Genomic DNA, 20,541 nt, shown 5'->3' on the forward strand with positions numbered 1-20,541 from the left:
TCAGTTTCCTCATATGTAAAATGAACTGTAGAAGGAATAGCAAACCCCTCCTGTATTTCTGCCAAGAAAATCCCAAATGGGGTCACAGAGTTGCACATAACTGATAAATGACTTAATAGAAGGTAGGCTAGAAGACAGGTTGTTTTTGCTTTTGTATCCCAGTGAAATGCTTTTTCATTCATTTGTTCATTTATTTCTTCATTCTTTCTTTCTTTGGCTCTTATGATAATCCTCTATTCGTTCTCCAATTTGCTTGACCACTTCATGTGTTCCCTTTTTGGTATTTCTACTTCTTGGTCCCCAAAAGTGGTCATCCCTTCCAATTCTGTTCTTTGCTCTTTGTTCTTTTCTCTATATTCTTTTCCTCAGCAATCTCTCTCATCTATTTCTATTTAAGATAGTGTTTTCCATTATATTTAATGAAGTTTCCTTTAATCACTAGCTGTTCTGAATGGGATCAAAATCCCATTTAAAACTTTGATTTGAATTATTCTCAAATCCCACATACAGAGAATAGCTCCAAAATCACTGGAAATCTCTTAAACTATGCCAAGACAGTAATTTGTTCCAAGAATATTAAAGAAAAATCACTCAACTATTCATATTCTGATCCAGTCATCTGTCTACTAGGTTTATACTCCAACAATATCGCAACAGTAAGAAAAATCCCATAAATGGCAAAATATTTGTGGTAGTAAAAAAAAGTTCTTACCCATTAATTGGAAAATGAATGAACAAACTAAAGTGTTAAAGGTATTTAAGAATATTTTATTGTACCACAAGAAACAATGATTAGGAGGAATTTGGAGTAACATCAAAAGGTTTACATGAACTCATACAGAGTAAAGAACATAAAGCCAGAGAACAAAACGCACAATGAGTACAATAATATCAATTAAAAACAAATGCCAATTATAGATTTAAAAGTTACATTCATTTTGATACTAAAGAAAAGGAAAAATGCCTCCCTCTTTTTGGTAGAGATATGGAGAGCTACAAGGTTGTAACGTTGCATGTATTTTCTGATGCAGTCGTTATTGGTTGGGTTTCACCTGCTATGCTATAAGGGAGGATTCTTCATCAGGTTTCAAGAGAAAGTACTTTGGGAAACAATTCTGATTATATATATATATATATATATATATATATATATATATATGTCTTTGCTTGTTTTATTCAGCTTATTTGATACACACCGTGGCCCCAAAGTGTGCAAAGTTAAAGCCTTCGGCTATGACCAGGGACAGAGGAGAGAGGGCTATGGGCTGGAGCAGCAAGGAAATGAGATCAAATGGGTTTCTTCCCTCTACAGTTTCTGCTCCCCATCAGTGTTAGGGAGGGTGGACTTGAGACCAAGTCCCTGTGGGCAGCTTGAGGGAGCAGGGGAAGGGAAGCAGAGACCTCCCAGTGGCTGGTGGGGCAAGGGGCCGGGGCATAGGAGGAAAGAAGTCTCCTTGCTGACAGTCTGATATTTTGAAAGGGAAAATAACCAACTTTGGGGATATTGGAGAATGACATTCAGTAGAGAAAATTTTTATGAGTAGGAATATCTTAATGAAGATTTGACAAAATGATTAAGTCTAATTCAGATCTGATGATTGCTCCAAAAGAGACCTCATTTAATTTTTATATTGTCCACAATAAAATAAATAATTTCTGAGACACTTCTGTCCACATTAAGTGACAGAAAGTTTTCCGGTGCTGATGGGGGTTCCAGAGTGTCGAACTGGGACTGGAGCAACTCTGGTGGCATAAAATGTCCCTTTCTTTTGGCTAAACGCCCAGAAATCACTTCAAAAGATCCATTCAAATAGACCACAAGGGGCTTCAGCTCTGGGAATCCTTTTTCTCCTGGCTCATCATACCCCTGAGTTGTAGCACCTTCTCCTCTTATTAAGATGTTTCTGTATATTTTCTTCAAAGCAGAACAGGCAAGGACCACACTTTGACCTGAGGAAATGTTTCTGTTTAAAAAATAACAAAAAATAGATGTATGGGAAGGGGCATCAGGAGAAGCCAGTAGGATCTACAATATGTGAATGTTTAAATTTATCATTGGATTAAAGCCAGATCCAAAGGCATGATTTAAAATAATAAAAGCTAATCTTTATATAGAATTTTAATAGTTGCAAAACACTGTACATATATCATTTCATTTGCTCTTCAAAAATCCATGAGAAAAGTGCTATTATGAACTATTTTACAGATGAGGGAACTCATAAATAGGTCAAGTGACTTACCCAGTGTCACACAGTAAGTACTTGAGGGAGATTTGAAGTAGTTTTCCTGAATCCAAATCCAGTGCTCTACACACTAAAACATCTAGATGGCAAGGAATCGATATGCCTGCATACCTCCTTTATTGGTAATACAAAAATTGAATTGATTTTGCAGTGACTGCCCTCTACCAAACTATTCCTAAACAGCAATGTTTACTTGATTTTAATCTCTGAGCTTCTCTTCCTTTTTGTGTTTTGTGCTAGTGACGAAAAGTACCAAAAAATGGTCAGAAGCAGGCAATGGAAGGAAGGAGAGGAAATACTTAATCTCTGAGTTTTTCTTGTTTGGACTCATGATTTCATCAGTCTGGGGAACTTCTTTGACTAATGTAGATGAATGCCGTGATACCTATTCTATAACTTTTGAGGCAATCAGAGTTATGTGATTGAAAAGTTTTTCTAATAAGCACTGGTAAATCTAGGGCTACAAACAAAAAGGGGATGTAATTCCTGCTTTCAAGGACATTACATTCTAATTGGGGGGGCCAGGAGGGGCAACATATAAAGCAAAGTCCAGCTGTCAGTTAGATGGAAAGACCTGGAAAATCTAAATATGCAATAGTAGAAAGATGGAAACAGGAGAGGCAGCAGAGCACTATGGCATGCCATTTGAGTCAATTCTCCAAGACTATCCAAGTTGAGGAGAAGGTAATAACTTGCATTAATAGAGGAAATACCTCACAGTATTGAAATCACATTTTTATGACATTTCTGCTCTGATCGTAAAGACCAGAAGGCTATTTGCTAAATCCTGTGCACTGTATTATAACTGAATTAAAACTTAGAACAAAGTTGATCTACCATGTACTTAATAATTAGTTACCAAATTGCATGGTAATTAGGCATATAAAAATAAATACATCCTTATGTATCCTAATATAATATATCCTAACCAACATTTCAAGAACAATTTAATAAAATAACTAAATAACTCCTCTCCCCCTTCCTCCCCCCCAATAAGTGGTTATCCATCCTTTGTTTAAAAGTTTTCAATAGAGAAGCCAATTAGTTCCCAAAGTGGTTCATGGCATTTTCTGAACAATGTTATTAGAAATTTTGGCTTTTTTTTTTTTTTTTTTAAATTGGGCTTTTAATTGTACATATTTACCCAGAATCAAGTTGCTTGCCTTTTTTGGAGGGGTAGGTGGAGGTTAGAAAGGGAGGGAGAAAAATTGGAATACACAAAGTGTTACAAAAATGGAGTTGATGAATTTGGAAAAATAAATGCTTAAAAAAAATGAAAAAATGAAAAGAGAATTTGGCTTTCTATGGATCAAAACCTGCCTCTTGGCAATTTCTATTCATTTGTTCTTAGTTTTGCCCTCTAGGGCAATGAAGAACAAATTTAATTCCTCTTTCATATAATACTCCTTCAGTCACTTGAAAGCTTTTCTCATATATTCCCATATTCCATATCTCCCAATCTTTTCCAGGCTAATATACTTAGTCCCTCCTAGCCTTACATGGATAAATGTTCTCCATATGCTATAATGTATCATGTCTAAACATTTGTATCAAATATATTTGTTTTTTTTTTTTAATTTGAGTTGGGAACAGAAAATAGTGTACAAGATGCTGATTGCTGTAAGTACTACATAAAACCAGTGTCATTGATTTATAGTCAAAGGCAATAGGGGCACACACTGGATAGAACACTGCATTCAAATCCAGCTTCAGATAACTGATAGGCATATGCCCCTGAGCAAGTCATTTGCACTCTGCCTCACTTTCCTTATCTCGAAAATGGGGATAACAACAGCACCTCTTTAGGGTAGTTGTGATTAGTGATTCTCAAAGTATTAATCTAATGACTTATGGTGGGTACTTGAGACCCTTTTGGCAAACCCATGAAAAACTTTATAATAAAACACTAAGATGTTATTTATATAAACCCCATAATAAGCAAAAGTTCTTTGGTGTCTTAAATAATTTTTAAAAATGTAAAGGGGTCCTGAGGCAAAAAGTTTGGGAATGAATGATCACTGGGATATTTTGTTAGTGATTAGTTAATCTTTTAATGTCTTTTTTATACCTATGCTTTACAATGGGCATACATCATGGACCAACCATTCTCTTACCTCAATAAAATGTCATGTAAGTTGCAAAGCCATGGAATCCTATCCTGAAAGCAAAGCAAACAAACAGTAATGTCTCATTAAAAAGAGTTTGGTTTCATAGTTTGTATTTCACAAGTGATCTCAAAGGTCCTACTAAAGCTTAATTATGTCTCAGCTCCCTTATAATTCTGGGAAACTAGAAACATGAATGAGTAAACAATTCACAAGGTTTAATTAGTGATTAAGATGCTTTATTTGAAGGGCTATTTGACCCACTTATAAGTGGCTCCATTTAAAAACAATATACTTATGTTTATCTATATAGGTCAGATACCACCTGATATCCAACAAGCCTTGGAGTGCTGTACATTTCTTCATGAAAATATTGCACATATCATAACCCTTTGTGGGAGACAAATTTACAAAATGAGAAAGAATCACATAGATAATAACCAAACCAATATTTAATGGACTATAATTGATTTGGAACATTTTTGCCTGGGCCCAAACAAAAAGCATCAGGAGAAAAGCCTTTGGAATCTATTAACTCAGAATTTCCTAGCCCTGGTGGGGCAGGGAGAAAGAGAAGATCTGCATCTGGCAGTGTATAAAAACTGATGCTTTCAGTGTCCCATAACATTCTACTGATTCATACTAAGAGAAAAGAGAAGTAGCAGGGGATAGCTAATAGACAAGATTAGCTCCAGGAGAATAAAGATCCCTGAACTCGTGTTAGGAAGACTTGAGTTCAAATGTGATTATGGATAGCTAGCTACATAACCCTACGCAAATCACTTAAACTGTTTGCTTCAGTTTCCTCCTCTGTAAAATTGGAATAACCATATCAATTACCTATCTACTTTCAGCGTTGTAAAAATAAAATGAAATATTTATAAATTGCCTTTATAAAGGCTAGATTAGTGCTAGGTATTGTTATTGGAGGGCCAACCTTAGAATAAGGAAAAGACCTAAATTTGAACCCTACTTCTGGTACTTTTTAAAATTGAAAATTTTTTTAAAATAAGCATTTCTTTTCTTTTCCTTCCACTTTCCTTGATTAAAAAACAACAAAGCAAAGAACAAACCCCTTATGTATGTATGGTCAAGCAAAACAAATTTGCACATTGGCAGTGTCAAAAATATGTTTCAATTTGTAGCCTGAGTCCCCTATTACTCATTTTGAGGAGATGAGTAGCAAGCTTCATCTTTGATCCTTTGGATTCATGGCTGTCTTATTGCATTGGTAAGAGTTCTTAGACCTTTCAAAGCTGTCCATCTCATTCTATTGTCATTGTATAAACTGTCTTCCTGGTTCTGCATACTTTAATCTGTATCAGTTCATATAACTCTTCCTAGGTTTCTCTGAAAACCATACTTTTCATCATTTTTTATATCACAGTGCTATTTCCTTGCATTCATATAACTTGTTTATCTGTTCACTAATTGATAAACATGGCCCACAAAACCTTTTTTCAAACCAGAATGCCATTGTAGGTATTTGGCTTCAAATGTCAATAATTCTTATTTCATAAAAGTGGGCCACAGTGGTAATTTCCTTTCTATCTTTTAACAAGTTTCTTATTTCTAATTTATTATTTTGCTACGTGAACTACTTTGGAGCTTTCCTCCTCTCCATTAAAAAAATTTTGACAAATATTAACTGTAATGAGCATATATATGTGTGTGTGTGTCTGTGTGTGTGTATTAAAGAGGATAAAAAGATTATACATGAAATTGTGGGTCTCACATATGGTTTGCTTTTCTTTTAAAGTATTTAAGAAATTTAGCATTTTATTTTCAAAGCTTTTCTGCATCCTGTGATTCCTCTGGCCTTCTTTCTCTTTTATGAATTTCAAATGTGTTTGCATGATTCTTTTTCTTTTTTCCTTTTTTTTTGGGCAATGATTTCACCATTTTTCCTCCTGATCCCTAGTCCTCTCCCTCTAAAAAAGAAAGAAAAAGGAAAAAGAAAAAGGAAAAAAAAAACTGTTTAAAAAGGGGGGGGGGGCAGTAATCCTTACAGCCTATATGTATAGTCAAATGAAACAAATTCTCATATTGGCCATTCCTGAAAATATATGTCTCATTTTGCAACATGATTCTATTCCTCTCTGTCAAAACATAGATATGTTGCTTTGTGATGGTCCTCTGGAATCATGATTGGTCTCTTGCTAAAAACATTTCAGAAATTATCTAACATGATAATTTTTTTTAAATAAAGCTTTTTATTTTCAAAACATGCACAGATAATTTGACAGCATTGATCCTTGCATAGCTTTGTGTTTCAGATTTCTCCTTCCCCTCCATCTCCTCTCCTAGATGGCAGGCAATCCAATATATGTTAAATATAACATGTCAAATTTAATGAGAGGGACCATTTACATCTTCCTTGACTTTCTGATATCAATGTAGGTATTCCCTCCAATGGTTACCACCCATCCATGCCTTGTCATCCTATACAACTCTTGGTCATATAAATTTTTCATTTATCCAACATAGAGGTCTTCCTAGCTAGCAAATGTCTGAGGCAAGATTTAAACTCAGAAAAATATTAACATTATTTAGCAAGTTGGTTTTCTCTACTTGCTTTAGTTCTATCCTACTTTTGCTTAGAATACTAATACAATACTGCTAATACATTATCAGCAGGTACTGGTGTTGGTCTTTCTAGTCGTCATGATGGATTTGTACTTATCCAACCATATTCTTTTAGCTATCAATATAATAATCAACAATATACTACTTGCAAATTCTGTGTGATACACTGGAGATATTCAAAGATACCTGGGACATGTTTGCTACTCTGAAGGAATCATACTAAAATCTAGTAGATAATCATAGCTTGAGAGGCAGGGGAACACAATGGCTAGAAAGTGGCTACAGAGTCAGGAAGACTTTGGGTTCAATTTCCTCTTTTGTTGGCTATGCAGCCCTGGGTGGCCACTTAACTTCTGTGTTCTAGGTAACTCTAATTGTGGACAAGATGCTGACCTATACTGGTAGAGGAAATTTCTTATTAAAAGCTTCCTACACCAATGAAATCATTGGTGCCAAAAAGAAATGCTTATATTATAGTTTTATAAAGTACTTCTCCTCCCCACAACAACCCTCTAGTACCACTATTTCTATTGTACAAATGAATTCTCTGAAGGTTACAGGTTGCTAAGTAACTTGGTCAATGACTAGTAAACAATGAAACTGGGTCTTGATCCTGGGTTTTCTGATCCTAGTGATGTTTTACTGCTCTGTGCCCATCCCCTTTTCATCAGGGGCTGAATAGTTCTGTGATTCTGGAATGAATTCATTAAATCTGTTCATCTATAATAGATAATAATGCTGGTTGGTTGCCTGATTACTTGAGATTCTAGTCTCATCTGAACTGTGCTCTACCAAGTGAAAAGTGACAGCCCCTGATTCTGTTTTTGTACAAATTACTAACATATTTTGCTTGTAGTGATTTGTGACATGTACTTGTGTCTAAAGAGGAGCTCATGAGCTCCATTATCCTATTTATCTTTCTTAATTTCAAATATTGTGAATTCAGTTTTGATTGTCAAAAGATGCAGGCTGTGAAACATAAAACCTATATCTATGGGGGAATGGAAACTAGCTTGAATTGACTGCAAAAGCCAATTATTAAATTTTCATGGTGAGCATTCACACCTCAGAAATTGGTAAAAATCAGGACTTGATTTATGGTTCAGGTCATTGTTGAAACTTAAGAAAATAATGGAGAAAATGTTAATAATGCAATTGAACTTAAAAGTGTATTATATATACACTTCTATCACCACCATCCCCAAGAGCTGATTGTTAAATATTCACCAGCACTAGATTTCTTACAGTATAATAAGTATAGTCTTGAGAACTACCCAATAATATCTTATCATACCTAACAGAGAGACCAATAATATTGATTCAGGGTTGCATGTAATGAAAGCATTGTCAATGGAGAATAGTCAAGAAAATGTAATAACTTGGCTTAAAACTAGATTGGGGATGAGATGAGGATAGGTCAAACTTATAGAAAGTGAAAATAGTTCTATCTGTATCAGCTCACTTCCAGTCCCTTTTATATACTTCATGAATGTTTTAGCCCTCTGGCCTCCAAGTGATCTTTGATATCTGCTCTGTCCTGGAGCCTGACTCTTCCCCTCATGACTGGTAGAAATGGTAAGATAAGAATATTAACCTATCCTAGAATATACCCTCCTGATCTTAATGTTACGTGAAGGAAGACCTTTAGACTTATTTTTATTTGATCTTCACTAGAATCCAAGAGGAGTAGCCCCAGTTTTATTCCCATTGAAGAGGAAATTTGGCATTACTGCATAGAGAATGACCCTTGGCATTTTCCCCCCTTTCGCTCCCTGCAAAAACACAAAACTGAACTAAGAATTAAATGACAGAGCTGAACTCAGGCACCATCTATCTAATTTCAAGTTTGGTGTTCTTTCCTATATATCACATTGTAGCATTAAATTACCTGGTCATTCAGTGGTATTCCTTTCCCCATCTTTTTTCGGTTTTCTTCAGGATGGTAGTCATCTGCATCATAGAATTTCCACCCCAGCTTAAAAAAAACCAAAAATATCACAAATGGGTGGTTGAACAGTCCAAATTATAGTTAAAAGTTATTGACAATGCTTAGTCAAGAATAGTGATAGCAGTTTTCTCTCCATTATAATAATAATTAGCACTTAAGATATATAAAGCAAATGATGTATATCATTTGATCCTCATAACAATCTGTTGAGGTGGATAAGATACTAATATTATCCCCATTTTACAGATGAAAAAACCGAGGCAAACAGAAGTTAAGTAACTTCCCTAGACTCATAAAAATTAGAGAATATTGAACTTAATCTGTACTGAACTTAAGCTGTAAATAATACAGAAAATGATAGGATTACTGTTACTATTACAAAATTGCTGCAAAGTAAAGTAAGCAAAACCAGGAAAACAAAATATATACAACAACTTAAGTTCAAAGGAAAAAAAATTTAATAAGCTCTGTATAATTATAATGAATAAGCTTGGCATGAAGAAGAGATGTGAAAATTTACTGTTCTTTTTTGTAGAAATGAAGACTTGCAGAAAACTGCACATAATGTCAGACTTTGTTGCTAAATCCCCATTTTACTGATGAGGAAACTGAGGTAGACAGAGCTTAAGTAACTTGCCCAGATTCACAAAGTTAGACAATGTCTAAAGCAAGATTTGAATTTAGGACTTGTTTATATGCCAAGTCCCACACTCTATTCATTGTGCTGCTGTCTCACATAACAATAAACCACCCCAAAAGTTGTGCATTCTTCACAGGAGGAAAAACTTCATTTTAAACAATACTTTCCATTTTTAGGCACTAGTTCATTCCTTTATAAATCATTATTTTAAAACACCAGGATAGAAAATGAGATATATAAAAAAAAGTTGCATTTTATACACAGTAGAGCTGGTGTTCTTAACCTTTTCTGTGTAACGGATCCTTTTCTCCTTAAATTTTTTAAAATTATTTTTATTTTCCCCAGTTACATGTAAAAACATTTTTTGTTATACATGTACATTCATTTTTTTTTTTTTTTTTTTACAAAGTTTCATGTAAATCATGTTGGGAGAGAAAAATCAGAACAAAAAAAAGAGGGTGAAAAAAAGTGAAAATAGTATGTTCTGATCTACATTCACTCTCCATAGCTCTCTTTCTGATGTGAATGTTATTTTCCATCCAAACTTTCTTGGATCACTGAACTGCTAAGAAGAACAAATCTATCATAGTTGATCATTGCGCAATCCTGTTGTTGCTGTGTACAATATTTTCCTGGTTCTGCTTGATTTACTCAGTATCAGTTCATGTAAATCTTTCCAGGCCTTTCTGAAATCAGCCCACTTATCATTTCTTATAGAGCAATAATATTCCATTATTTTCATATACTTAGTCAACCATTCCCCAATTGATGCGCATCTACTCATTTTCCAGTTCCTTACCACTGTAAAAAGAGGTGCTACAAATATTTTTGCACATGTGGGTCCTTTTTCCTCTCAGAATATTTTTAAATATGTAAAATAAAATACATAGGAAACTAATGAAATATAGTCATCAAAATATTTTGAAAGAAAAAAAACAACTAAGTTCACAGATGCCAACTTAAGAATCCCTGATATAGAGGGTATGAGGGGATGTGGGGCAATGTAGTAAGGAGGACATCTCATTATCTTCAGACTCTGGTTAATTTTCACCTTTGAGACAGTTTGGCATGTCATTCAAACTCCTAAGGAATGGGCTAGGCAACTCTTGAAAAATTGGTACTGGTTTTCATTTGTCAGAGGTAATTATTCACTACTAGCCACGAAGACCAGTGAAATGATAGGTCTGGTTTAAAAATTAACAGAGGGAATTGAAGGTTCCTGGTTGTTTATTTGCCACACAGAAGAGGGGTGACAGAAAAAAGATAACTGAGCAGATTCAAACACCTATGAGGACACAGAACAGTACCTCAGTTGCCAGGAGTGATCCCACTGTAGATCTGTAAAAGAATACACCAATATTCAGACTTCTGACATTTTATATTCTTCCCTACTGTTGAGAGATGGTGAGTGAAGGCCCAAGAAATAGCTTTCTCTGCTGCTATCAATGTTATTAGAATGTGAAAAATATTATAAGCAGAAATAATGAACATCAACTGTTTGGCCTTAGCTAGTGAAGGGGCTAATGTACACTTGTTTACTGTGTAAAGAAGAATAAAAGAGAATGGCTGAAATATACATTGGAACCTTGTATATTATAAAAGTTTAAATTTTAGCATTGAGGGGGGAAAATTACCATTGGGGTATCTGATCAAATTTTGCATGACTGGAAAATGCAACATTTGAAAGGCTGATGGATTTAGAGTCTTAAGGATTATAGGTTTAGAGCTAGAAAGGATTTCAGGTGATTTAGGTCAATTTCCCCCCATTTTATAGATGAGGAAACAAAGGTCCAAGGAGATTAAAAAGTTTGTCTCAAGTTATACAGGCATTTATAATCAAAGGAATGATTTGAACCAGAGTCTCTGACTAGCATGAACATTCTTTCCCCCATATTACTGAGGATACAAATATCTTCCTACATACTCACTACCTGTTTGACCTTAAGCAAGTCACTGTTGTATGACTTAAAATGTTTTTTTTTTTTAATTTCTAATTTTTTTTTTTTTTTTTTTTTTTTTTTTTTAGTGGATGACCTTTCAAAATCACATAATCTCACTGGGCTTCAGTTTCCTCTTCTATAAAATGAAGTGATTGGATCATCTGACTTCTCAGGTCCTTTAAAGCTCTAAATTTGTGACTCTATAATTCAGTGTATTCCTTCTCCTCTCCCTTTTCTTACCCCAGATTCTTATTAAAATGTTTTCCCCTCTTTAAAAAGTAAGGTGATGGAATTTAAATAAGGGAAGGTTTCAGTGGAGTACACAGCAGAGTAAATTCGCGAAAATGAGTTTATTTTTAACCTACCAAACTAGAAAGGCACAGAAGTGGAAAAGTGATAATACCTGCCCCCAAGGAGCCTACATTTAAAGGGGAGACTAGGACCCACAAAAAACTGAAAGAGGAGAATTAGAGTACCTAGATCTGATAATGGACCATAACTTTGATGTATTAGGCTTAAAATAGCAGTTTGGAAAGATTCATCTCCATTTTGGGTAAAGGTCAAAGAATTTTTTTGGCCAGAGCAACTTTCAAAAGACTATAAGGTGAGAGGCGGGGCCCATGGCAACTCCTTTCTTTTTTTGGTTAGTTTCTCCAGGGCCCTCAATTTGGGGAAGGATCTAAATCCTCCTTCCTTAACTACATTTCTTTTAAAATTTTTTTTTTTCTTAATAGCTTTTTATTGACAAGTTATATGTATGGGTAATTTTACAGCATTGACAATTGCCAAACCTTTTGTTGCAATTTTTCCCCTCCTTCCCCCCACCCTCTCCCCTAGATGGCAGGATGATCAATACATGTTAAATATGTTAAAGTACAAATTAAATATAAAATAAGTATACATGTCCAAACCATTATTTTGCTGTACAAAAAGGATCAGACTCTGAAATAGTGTACAATTAGCCTGAAGGAAATCAAAAATGCAGGTGGACAAAAACACAGGGATTGGGAATTCAATGTAATGGTTCTTAGTCATCTCTCAGAGTACTTTTGCAGGGCGTAGCTGGTTCAGTTCATTACTGCTCCATTGGAACTGATTTGGTTCATCTCATTGCTGAGGATGGCCAGGTCCATCATATAGTATTGTTGTTGAAGTATATAATGATCTCTTGGTCCTGCTCATTTCACTCAGCATCAGTTCATGTAAGTCTCTCCAGGCCTTTCTGAAATCATCCTGTTGGTCATTTATTACAGAACAATAATATTCCATAACATTCATATACCACAATTTATTCAGCCATTCTCCAATTGATGGGCATCCACTCAGTTTCCAATTTCTGGCCACTACAAAGAGGGCTGCCACAAACATTCTTGCACATACAGGTCCCTTTCCCTTCTTTAGTATCTCTTTGGGATATAAGCCCAGTAGTAACACTGCTGGATCAAAGGGTATGCACAGTTTGATAACTTTTTGAGCATAGTTCCAAATTGCTCTCCAGAATGGCTGTATGTATTCACAATTCCACCAACAATGTACCAGTGTCCCAGTTTTCCCACATCCCCTCCAACATTCTGCATTATCTTTCCCTGTCATTCTAGCCAATCTGACAGGTGTGTAGTGGTATCTCAGAGTTGTCTTAATTTGCATTTCTCTGATTAATAATGACTTGGAGCATCTTTTCATATGGCTAGAAATAAGACTATTTCTGTTTTTGACTCTCTAGACCTTTTCTTCATAATGACCAAGAGAGCCCCAAAATTCTCTTTCTCTCTCTCTCTGTCTTCTGGGTAAGCTATGAGGTGAAGAACTTGGGAAGCTCCTTGAAGGAGAGATTCTCCTTGAACCCTGCCTTTGTAAAAGACCCCAACGGAGGGAAACAGGATAAATAGCTTCATTCTGTTATCCTGAGAGATGGGCACCACCCCCATAGATAACACTCGCTACTAATTAAGCTTCCCATTGAATTAAAGATCACTCTACAGACATTCATTCAAAAAGATTCTGTATTCCACTTCCAGCTCAAGCTATGCTGACCAGCCCCCATCAAGAGCAAACCCCAGTTTGTAGATAAAATGAGCCAACTTGGGGCTCAGTCCTTGTAGAGAACTTAACATGCCAAGGAATCTCTCTTCCTGGCAGAGCAGAAACCTCTGCCCACTGAAATGATATTCTCTTTCAGCATTACCCTCTCTTTACATTCCTCACCTATTTATTTCCCTACCAAGACTTTATACCTCTCTGTTGAGATTTCTCTGCTAGAAACTTTACTTCTCTGTCAGGACCTTGCCACCAAGCAATTCAGTCTTTCTATTCATGCAAAAGCTGACTTCCCAATGCCAACAATACTCTTCTTTTTACTAATCTAGCTTTTCTGGTGGGTTCCCACAACTCCCTACCTTGCCCGGAATCCTAGGGGGATTTAGGGGAGCCAGACCTCTTCATTTAGTTCCCTGAACCCGGAACCTACCACTAACTTCATCATTTAACTCCCCGACCACCAGGAACCCTAACCTCATCACTCTCTTCCTCTTTCCTTCCATATCAGCTTTTATTTTTCCAAATACATGCCAAAATAGTTTTCAACATTCATCCTAGCAAAAGCTGTTGTAAATTTTCTTCCTCTTCTTACACTACAAGCAATTCAATATAGGTTAAACGTGCTACACAATTTCTTTACCCTCTCCTCTACAGCCCCTTTTTTCGGATCCCTTTTTTGTGTAGAGTACTATATTAACATCCTCCATCCGACTACCACCCAGGTACCTGGTACATAAATGCTTAATAAATGCTTCCCACCTTGCCTAGTTAAAGGTTTCTTTCTTTCTTTCTTTCTTTTTTTTTTTTTATTATAGTAACTTTTGACAGAATCCATGCCTGGGTAATTTTTTTTTTTTTACAACATTATCCCTTGCACTCACTTCTGTTCCGATTTTTCCTTCCCATCCTCCACCCCCTCCCCTAGATGGCAAGCAGTCCTATATATGTTGAATATGTCCTAGTATATCCTAGATACAATGTATGTGTGCAGATTCAAACAGTTTTCTTGTTGCACAGGGAGAATTGGATTCAGAAGGTAAAAATAACCTGGGAAGAAAAACAAAAATGCAAACAGTTTACATTCATTTCCCAGTGGGTTTTTTTTTTTTTTCCCTTTGGATGTAGCTGCTTCTGTCCATCATTAATCAATTGAACTAGTTAAGGTTTCTAAAGTGTTTTCAAAAACAAGTGTCTTGAGGTCGGTACTTTTAGTCCACTTATAAAGAAAAAATGGTAGATCGGAAATGTTATGTGACTTTCTGGGTCACATAGCTAATAAGTATCGGAATAGAAATTGAACCTTGTTTTCCTCACTGCAAGAACTGCTCTTTACCTACCAACTGCCCCAGAAGCAGTCAGGGAAATTACAGAGTATAGAGAGTCAATACAGGGCAACTATTTATTAATCGAGTACAATGTGTCAAGCACAGACAAAAAACAGTCCGGGATCTCAAGTCTAATAAAGACAAAATAACTAAAGATTTAAAATAATAAATTAAAAATGAAGGCGTTATTATTTGTTTGATGATAAAGAAATTTCAGTTTCGAGATAAAATTACTTTTTTACTGTCACTTTATAAATCAACCAACAAACATATATATCTTGTGCCAGTCACCAGCTGCACTGGTTTTCTCTTAAAATTGCACTTAAATTACAGCTTGAACAACTCTTTCCAATTCACTCCCCCAGAGTCATCCTTTTCTTTTACTAGGTCTTTAAAAGTATGCTTTAGACTTTAAAGAATTGTTCAATGTTAGCTAAGGATGGGGGTGGGGTGAGACTAGCAGACCGTAGGGAAAGAGCCAACTCATCTCTTTAGGGTGCTAAAGTCCGTTTTAAAAATGAGGTTCATCCAGCACGTGGGGAAGTGCTGGGGCGGGGCGAGGGGAAGTCGGGGGGTGGGGGTGGGGGGGTAGGGGTGGGGAGGAGAGGTAGCTCAGCACAATTAGTTGTATAACTAATGTTGGTCAGCGGGGTCCGGTTAGAGGTAACTAAACCTAAATTAGGTTTCTAGTTTAGATTGGGGTGGAGGCGGAGCATGGGGAAATTGTGGCTCTTATCATTTTTGGACCCTTTACAGGGTGCCAGAGCAGTGCAGTAGCGAATCCGATTCATGAATGGGGTGACCACGCGTGACGTAGCAGCGCGTGGGCCTGGGCGGGCCGAGAACCTAGTTCCGGGGCTACGCGGCTTCCCTGGGTCTGGGGGGCGAGCCATCCTTAAACTGACCCCTTGCAGCTTGCTGCGTTGCTGGGTGAGCTGGGCAGACTCAGCTCCACGTCCCCGCAGGCCGCTGGGCCCCAGGCGCACAGCAGTCTTGACATCCAGCCCGACCTCCTCTCCTCGGGTCTCAGTCCCCAGTCAGCCCCGCGTTGTAGACTCATCCCCGGCTTCCTGCTTCCTCCCGCTCCTGCGTGGGGACGCGCGCGACCCCAACCAAAATACCTACTTTCCCGAGCCGCTCACTCCCATCACCAGCACCACCCGGGGAGGCTCCATGGTTCGCCCAGTAGTTCTCGGGTGACTCCTCCCAGCCCTGGGGCACCCGCTCAGCCCCGCTCGCTTTTGCTGGGCTGAAGTCCCTCCTCCGAGAAGCCATGGGCTTCAGGACGCTTGGGAGTGACAGCGGCTTTTGAACCCTGGCAGGATGGCGGCCCCACTCGAAACTTTCGAGAGTTCTAGCACCGGAGTCTGGGTTCGCTTCTAAATAATTGGGAACCTTTAGATTTTCCCTTGTTACTTAAATATTCTTGACAATAGAGAATTTTACTTTCTTATTTTTAATCACTATTCAAGAGCCACTTACTCAGGGCTTCTTTGGCAAGCTGAGGAAGGAATCTCTTTGAACTATTAATATAATTTGATCTCATGCAATTTAACACACATTTTTATGTAAACGCCTATTGTGTGAAAAACAGAAACTAGCAGATAGTAGAGTGGATGGAGAGCTAGTTTGGGAGGAGCTTGACTTGAAGTGTGACTAGCTAGGTGACTATGGACTCCTCTTAGTACTCTAGGCAATTAAAAACAATAACAACAACAACAACAAAACAGACTACAGACTACAGAAGAGTGCCGGATTGACCGGGAAGAAAACAAGCATTCATTAAGCCAGGACCCTTGCTAGGTGCAGGGCGACATAAATATAGTAAAAAAAAAAAAAAGATAATAGTGCTTGCCTTCAAAGAGCTTCCTTTCTAATGGGGCAAGATCATACAAACAAGGGAGATGAAAAATGAGGGGGAATGGAGGCTGGTAGACTAGGTCCCCTTCATAAAATGGAGGCTCCTGGAGTAATTTATCAGTGAGAGGTCATAGCAGTTTCTAGCGAGTGGAGTGATGGTGGAACGGGGAATATTCCATGGTGAGTTAGCCTGTAGGTGTGAATAGAGAGTGGAAGGATAATTCAGAGTGAGGCCCCTCTAGGTTCTGAGGAAATATCATGTAGTATTTCCAGCATGTTATAAAGCCAGAAAGTAGGGAAGATGCCTGAGAGGAATAAAGGTAGTTATCAAAACGGATGAAGTTTTGATGAAGTCATAAGTTATAAATGCCTTGCTTTTTTGGAAAATTTATTATTTTTTCTTTCTCTCTTTTTTTAATTAAAGCTTTTTATTTACAAAACATATGCATGGGTAATTTTTCAATCTTAACCCTTGCAAAACTTTATGTTCCAAAATTTTCCCTCTTTCCCCCTCACCCTCTCCCCTAGCTGGCAGGTAGTCCAATACATATTCAATATTTTAAAATACATGTTAAATCCATTATATGTTTACATATTTGTAGAGTTATCTTGTTACAAGGAAAATCCTATCTAGAAAGAAAAAGAAAACCTGAGAAGGAAAACAAAATACAAGCAAATATCAACAGAAAGTGTGAAAATGCTATGTTGTGGTCTACACTGAGTTCCCACAGGCCTCTCTCTGGGTGGTTCTCTTCATCACTGAACAATTGGAACTGATCTGAATCATCTCATTGTTGAAGAGAGACATGTCCATAAGAATTGATCATTGTATAATCTTGTTGTTGTGTACAATGATCTCCTGGTTCTGCTCATTTCATTTAGCATCAGTTCATGTCCCTCCAGGTCTCTCTAAAATCATTCTCTTTGTATTCTGATGGAAGTGGATTTCTTCAACAAAGACAAGATCTAACTTAGTTTCAATTGATCAAGGATGGACAGAAGCAGCTACACCCAAAGAAAGAACACTAGGAAATGAATGTAAATTGCTTGCATTTTTGTTCTTCTTCCCAGGTTATTTATGCCTTCTAAATCCAATTCTTCCTGAGCAACAAGAAAACTGTTTGGTTCTGCACACATATATTGTATCCAAGATCTACTGTAATCTATTTAACATGTATAGGACTGCTTGCCATCTTTGGGGAGAGGGTGGAGGGAGGGAGGGGAAAAATCGGAACAGAAGTGAGTGCAAGGGATAATGTTGTAAAAAATTACTCTGGCATGGGTTCTGTCAATAAAAAGTTATTTAATTAAAAAAAATTTCTAAACTAAAAAAAAAATAAATAAAATCATCCTCTTGATAGTTTCTTCTAGAACAATGATATTCCATAACATTCATATACCATAACTTATTCAGCCATTCTCCAATTGGTAGGCATCCACTCAGTTTCTAGCTTCTTGCCACTACAAAAAGGGCTGCTACCAACATTTTTGCAGATGTGAGTCCCTTTCCCTCCTTTAAGATCTCTTTGGGATATAAGTCCAGTAGAAACACTGTTAGATCAAAGGATATGCACAGTTTGATAACTTTTTGAGTATAATTCTAAATTGTTCTCTGGAATTGTTGGATCCGTCCACAGTTCCACCAACAATGCAACAATACAATTCAATGACATAGCATTATCTGATAAATTTATTATAATTATTTTTCCCAATCTTTTTTTTTTTAAAGATTGATTTTTTTTTTTGGAAAATTCTTTTTATGTGTTTTCCCAAATTCCCTCCAACATTCGTCATTATCTTTTGCTGTTGTTTTAGCCAATCTGACAGGTATGTAGTGGTATCTCAGAGTTGGCTTAATTTGCAAATGCCCCACTTTCCCTTCCCAGACTACTCTGCCTTGAAATTTTGACACTTAACTGTCACTGAACTGCTAAACCTTGCCTAGAAGAAAAAGACTCTGTCCTGAAGGAATTTGCATTCAGATTTTCTCAGAGATAACTTGTATTCAAGTATTTGAAAGGTTATCCTGTGGTAGAGAAATTAAATTTATTCAGTGCAAACAATAGGGAAGAATTGGAGACCGATGGGAGGAAAGAATGGAAAGGAAGATGACTTTAAAAAAAATATGTATGAAACATTGTTTAAAAAAAAGTAGGTGAACTACTGATATAGCCAAGGATAATAAGCAGACCTTGAAATAACAAGAGAACTGGAGGAAGGTGCGGGGTAGGAGATTCCCCCAATCCCTATGATTATGGCAGTATTTGGATGTGAGTCTCAGGTGAGAGAAGGCATGAATGGGTTGCAATATGCTGGAGTGGAATGAATGCCCTCAAAGAGACAGGACATATCTTTTGAACTATCCAGGTACTACATACAATTATCTGCAGTAGATCTGAAAATATGCAACAAATGGAGGGTTAATACAAAACATAAAATCACCAAATTGACATAAAAGAAATTGATAACCAAGAACAACAATTCTTGGTGTGTGTGTGTGTATGTGGGTGTTGGGAGGCATTCCTAAGGATCCCTAGGGGATCCCTAAGATCCTTTAAGGGAGTCCATGAGGTCAACACTGTTTTCATAATATTTGCCTCTTAAAATGATGCTCCCTCTACCAACTACATATGTGGTTGAGAGCAATATTCCTGACATTTGTTAGATAAAATTTTATGTATTTTAACAACAAAAAATATCACATGCATCAGGAATACATAAACAGATATGAAATCAGTTTGATGCCTATTAAGCCAGACATTAAAAAGATCTGCAAAAATATGTGAAGCAATGTCACTCTTCTCACTAAGTGTTTTTGTTTTGGAAAATGTAGTTGTTTTTTCTTTCTTATTTTTGGCTGACTTGCCCAGGGTCACACAGCTGGCAAGTGTTAAATGTCTGAGGCCAAATTTGAACTTAGTGCCTCTTGACTTCAGGGCTTGTGCTCTATCCACTACACCAACTAATTGACCCTTGTTTTTTCTTTAAAATATTAACATGTAACATATTTGAATTTTTGAATCAATTAATGGTTATTTTAAAAATTGATTGACCTAACCTATATAAAGAAAAGCTATTTGGGGTGGGGCAGCAAGATGGCAATGTGGATAGGGAAGGGCTATAGAGTCCAGAGTACTGGAGTTCAACTTCGGTCTCAGATACATAACACTTAGCTGTGTGAATCCCGGCAAGTCACTTAACCCAATTGCCTCACCAAAAATACAAAGCAAAATAAAAACTATTTTTGGGGAGGACAGAGTTTTCAATAATTTTTTAGTAATTTTTGTCCAAAGACCAAAATGTTTGGGAATTGCTGACCTAGAGTCTGGAGATAGCATAGGGACTATTAAGAGGTATATTGCTGAAAAGATAAGTAAGGTGGTATTTTAATATTCTCTTGGTTAGCTTTTTTCTGATGAGCGAAATTAACATTTGTTCATTTTATTATTAATAACTTGTACTTCCTTTTTTAGGAGTTTTCTGTTCATATTTTTGGTTTTTACTGAGGAATGTTGACAACTTACAGATATAGGACAATACCTACAAATTCAATGACATAGCATTATCTGATAAATTTATTATAATTATTTTTCCTAATCTTTTTTTTAAAAGATTGATTTTTTTTGGCAAATTCTTTTTATCCTTACATACTCAAACCCATGATTTTTTGTTTCCAATATTTCTGACATTTGTTGGATAAAATTTTTCTTCTCCAAAAAATCTTTCTTCCAGTTTTCATATTTAGATGATTTATCCACTAAAATTTATTGTATGGTGTGATGTATAGTTCTGAATCCGCCTCTTACTATGCATTTTACTTTCTCCAACCATTTTGATTATCTAATGACTTAATTTCC

The 20,541-nt window shown here is 36.5% G+C and overlaps 1 protein-coding gene across 2 annotated transcripts; it reads right to left on the reverse strand.

Annotated features, from left to right (window-relative positions):
• Nucleotides 1-202: 202 nt before the first annotated feature.
• On the reverse strand, nt 203-16,103 carry IDNK (IDNK gluconokinase). 2 transcript variants are annotated; one of them, XM_003763094.3, is made up of 5 exons: nt 15,950-16,058; nt 10,830-10,860; nt 8,823-8,909; nt 4,358-4,401; nt 204-1,964 (listed from the first exon to the last, which is right to left on the reverse strand). In XM_003763094.3, the coding sequence occupies exons 1-5, from the start codon at nt 15,997-15,999 to the stop codon at nt 1,616-1,618; spliced, it is 561 nt and encodes a 186-aa protein (XP_003763142.2). In that variant the 5' UTR covers nt 16,000-16,058; the 3' UTR covers nt 204-1,615. The 2 variants fall into 2 exon arrangements, with proteins under 2 accessions (XP_031801339.1, XP_003763142.2); XM_031945479.1 differs by lacking the exon at nt 10,830-10,860 and having other exon boundaries at nt 203-1,964; nt 15,950-16,103.
• Nucleotides 16,104-20,541: the final 4,438 nt, after the last annotated feature.

This window comes from Sarcophilus harrisii, chromosome 1, assembly GCF_902635505.1.
Source record: "Sarcophilus harrisii chromosome 1, mSarHar1.11, whole genome shotgun sequence".
Classification (NCBI taxonomy): Eukaryota; Metazoa; Chordata; class Mammalia; order Dasyuromorphia; family Dasyuridae; genus Sarcophilus; species Sarcophilus harrisii.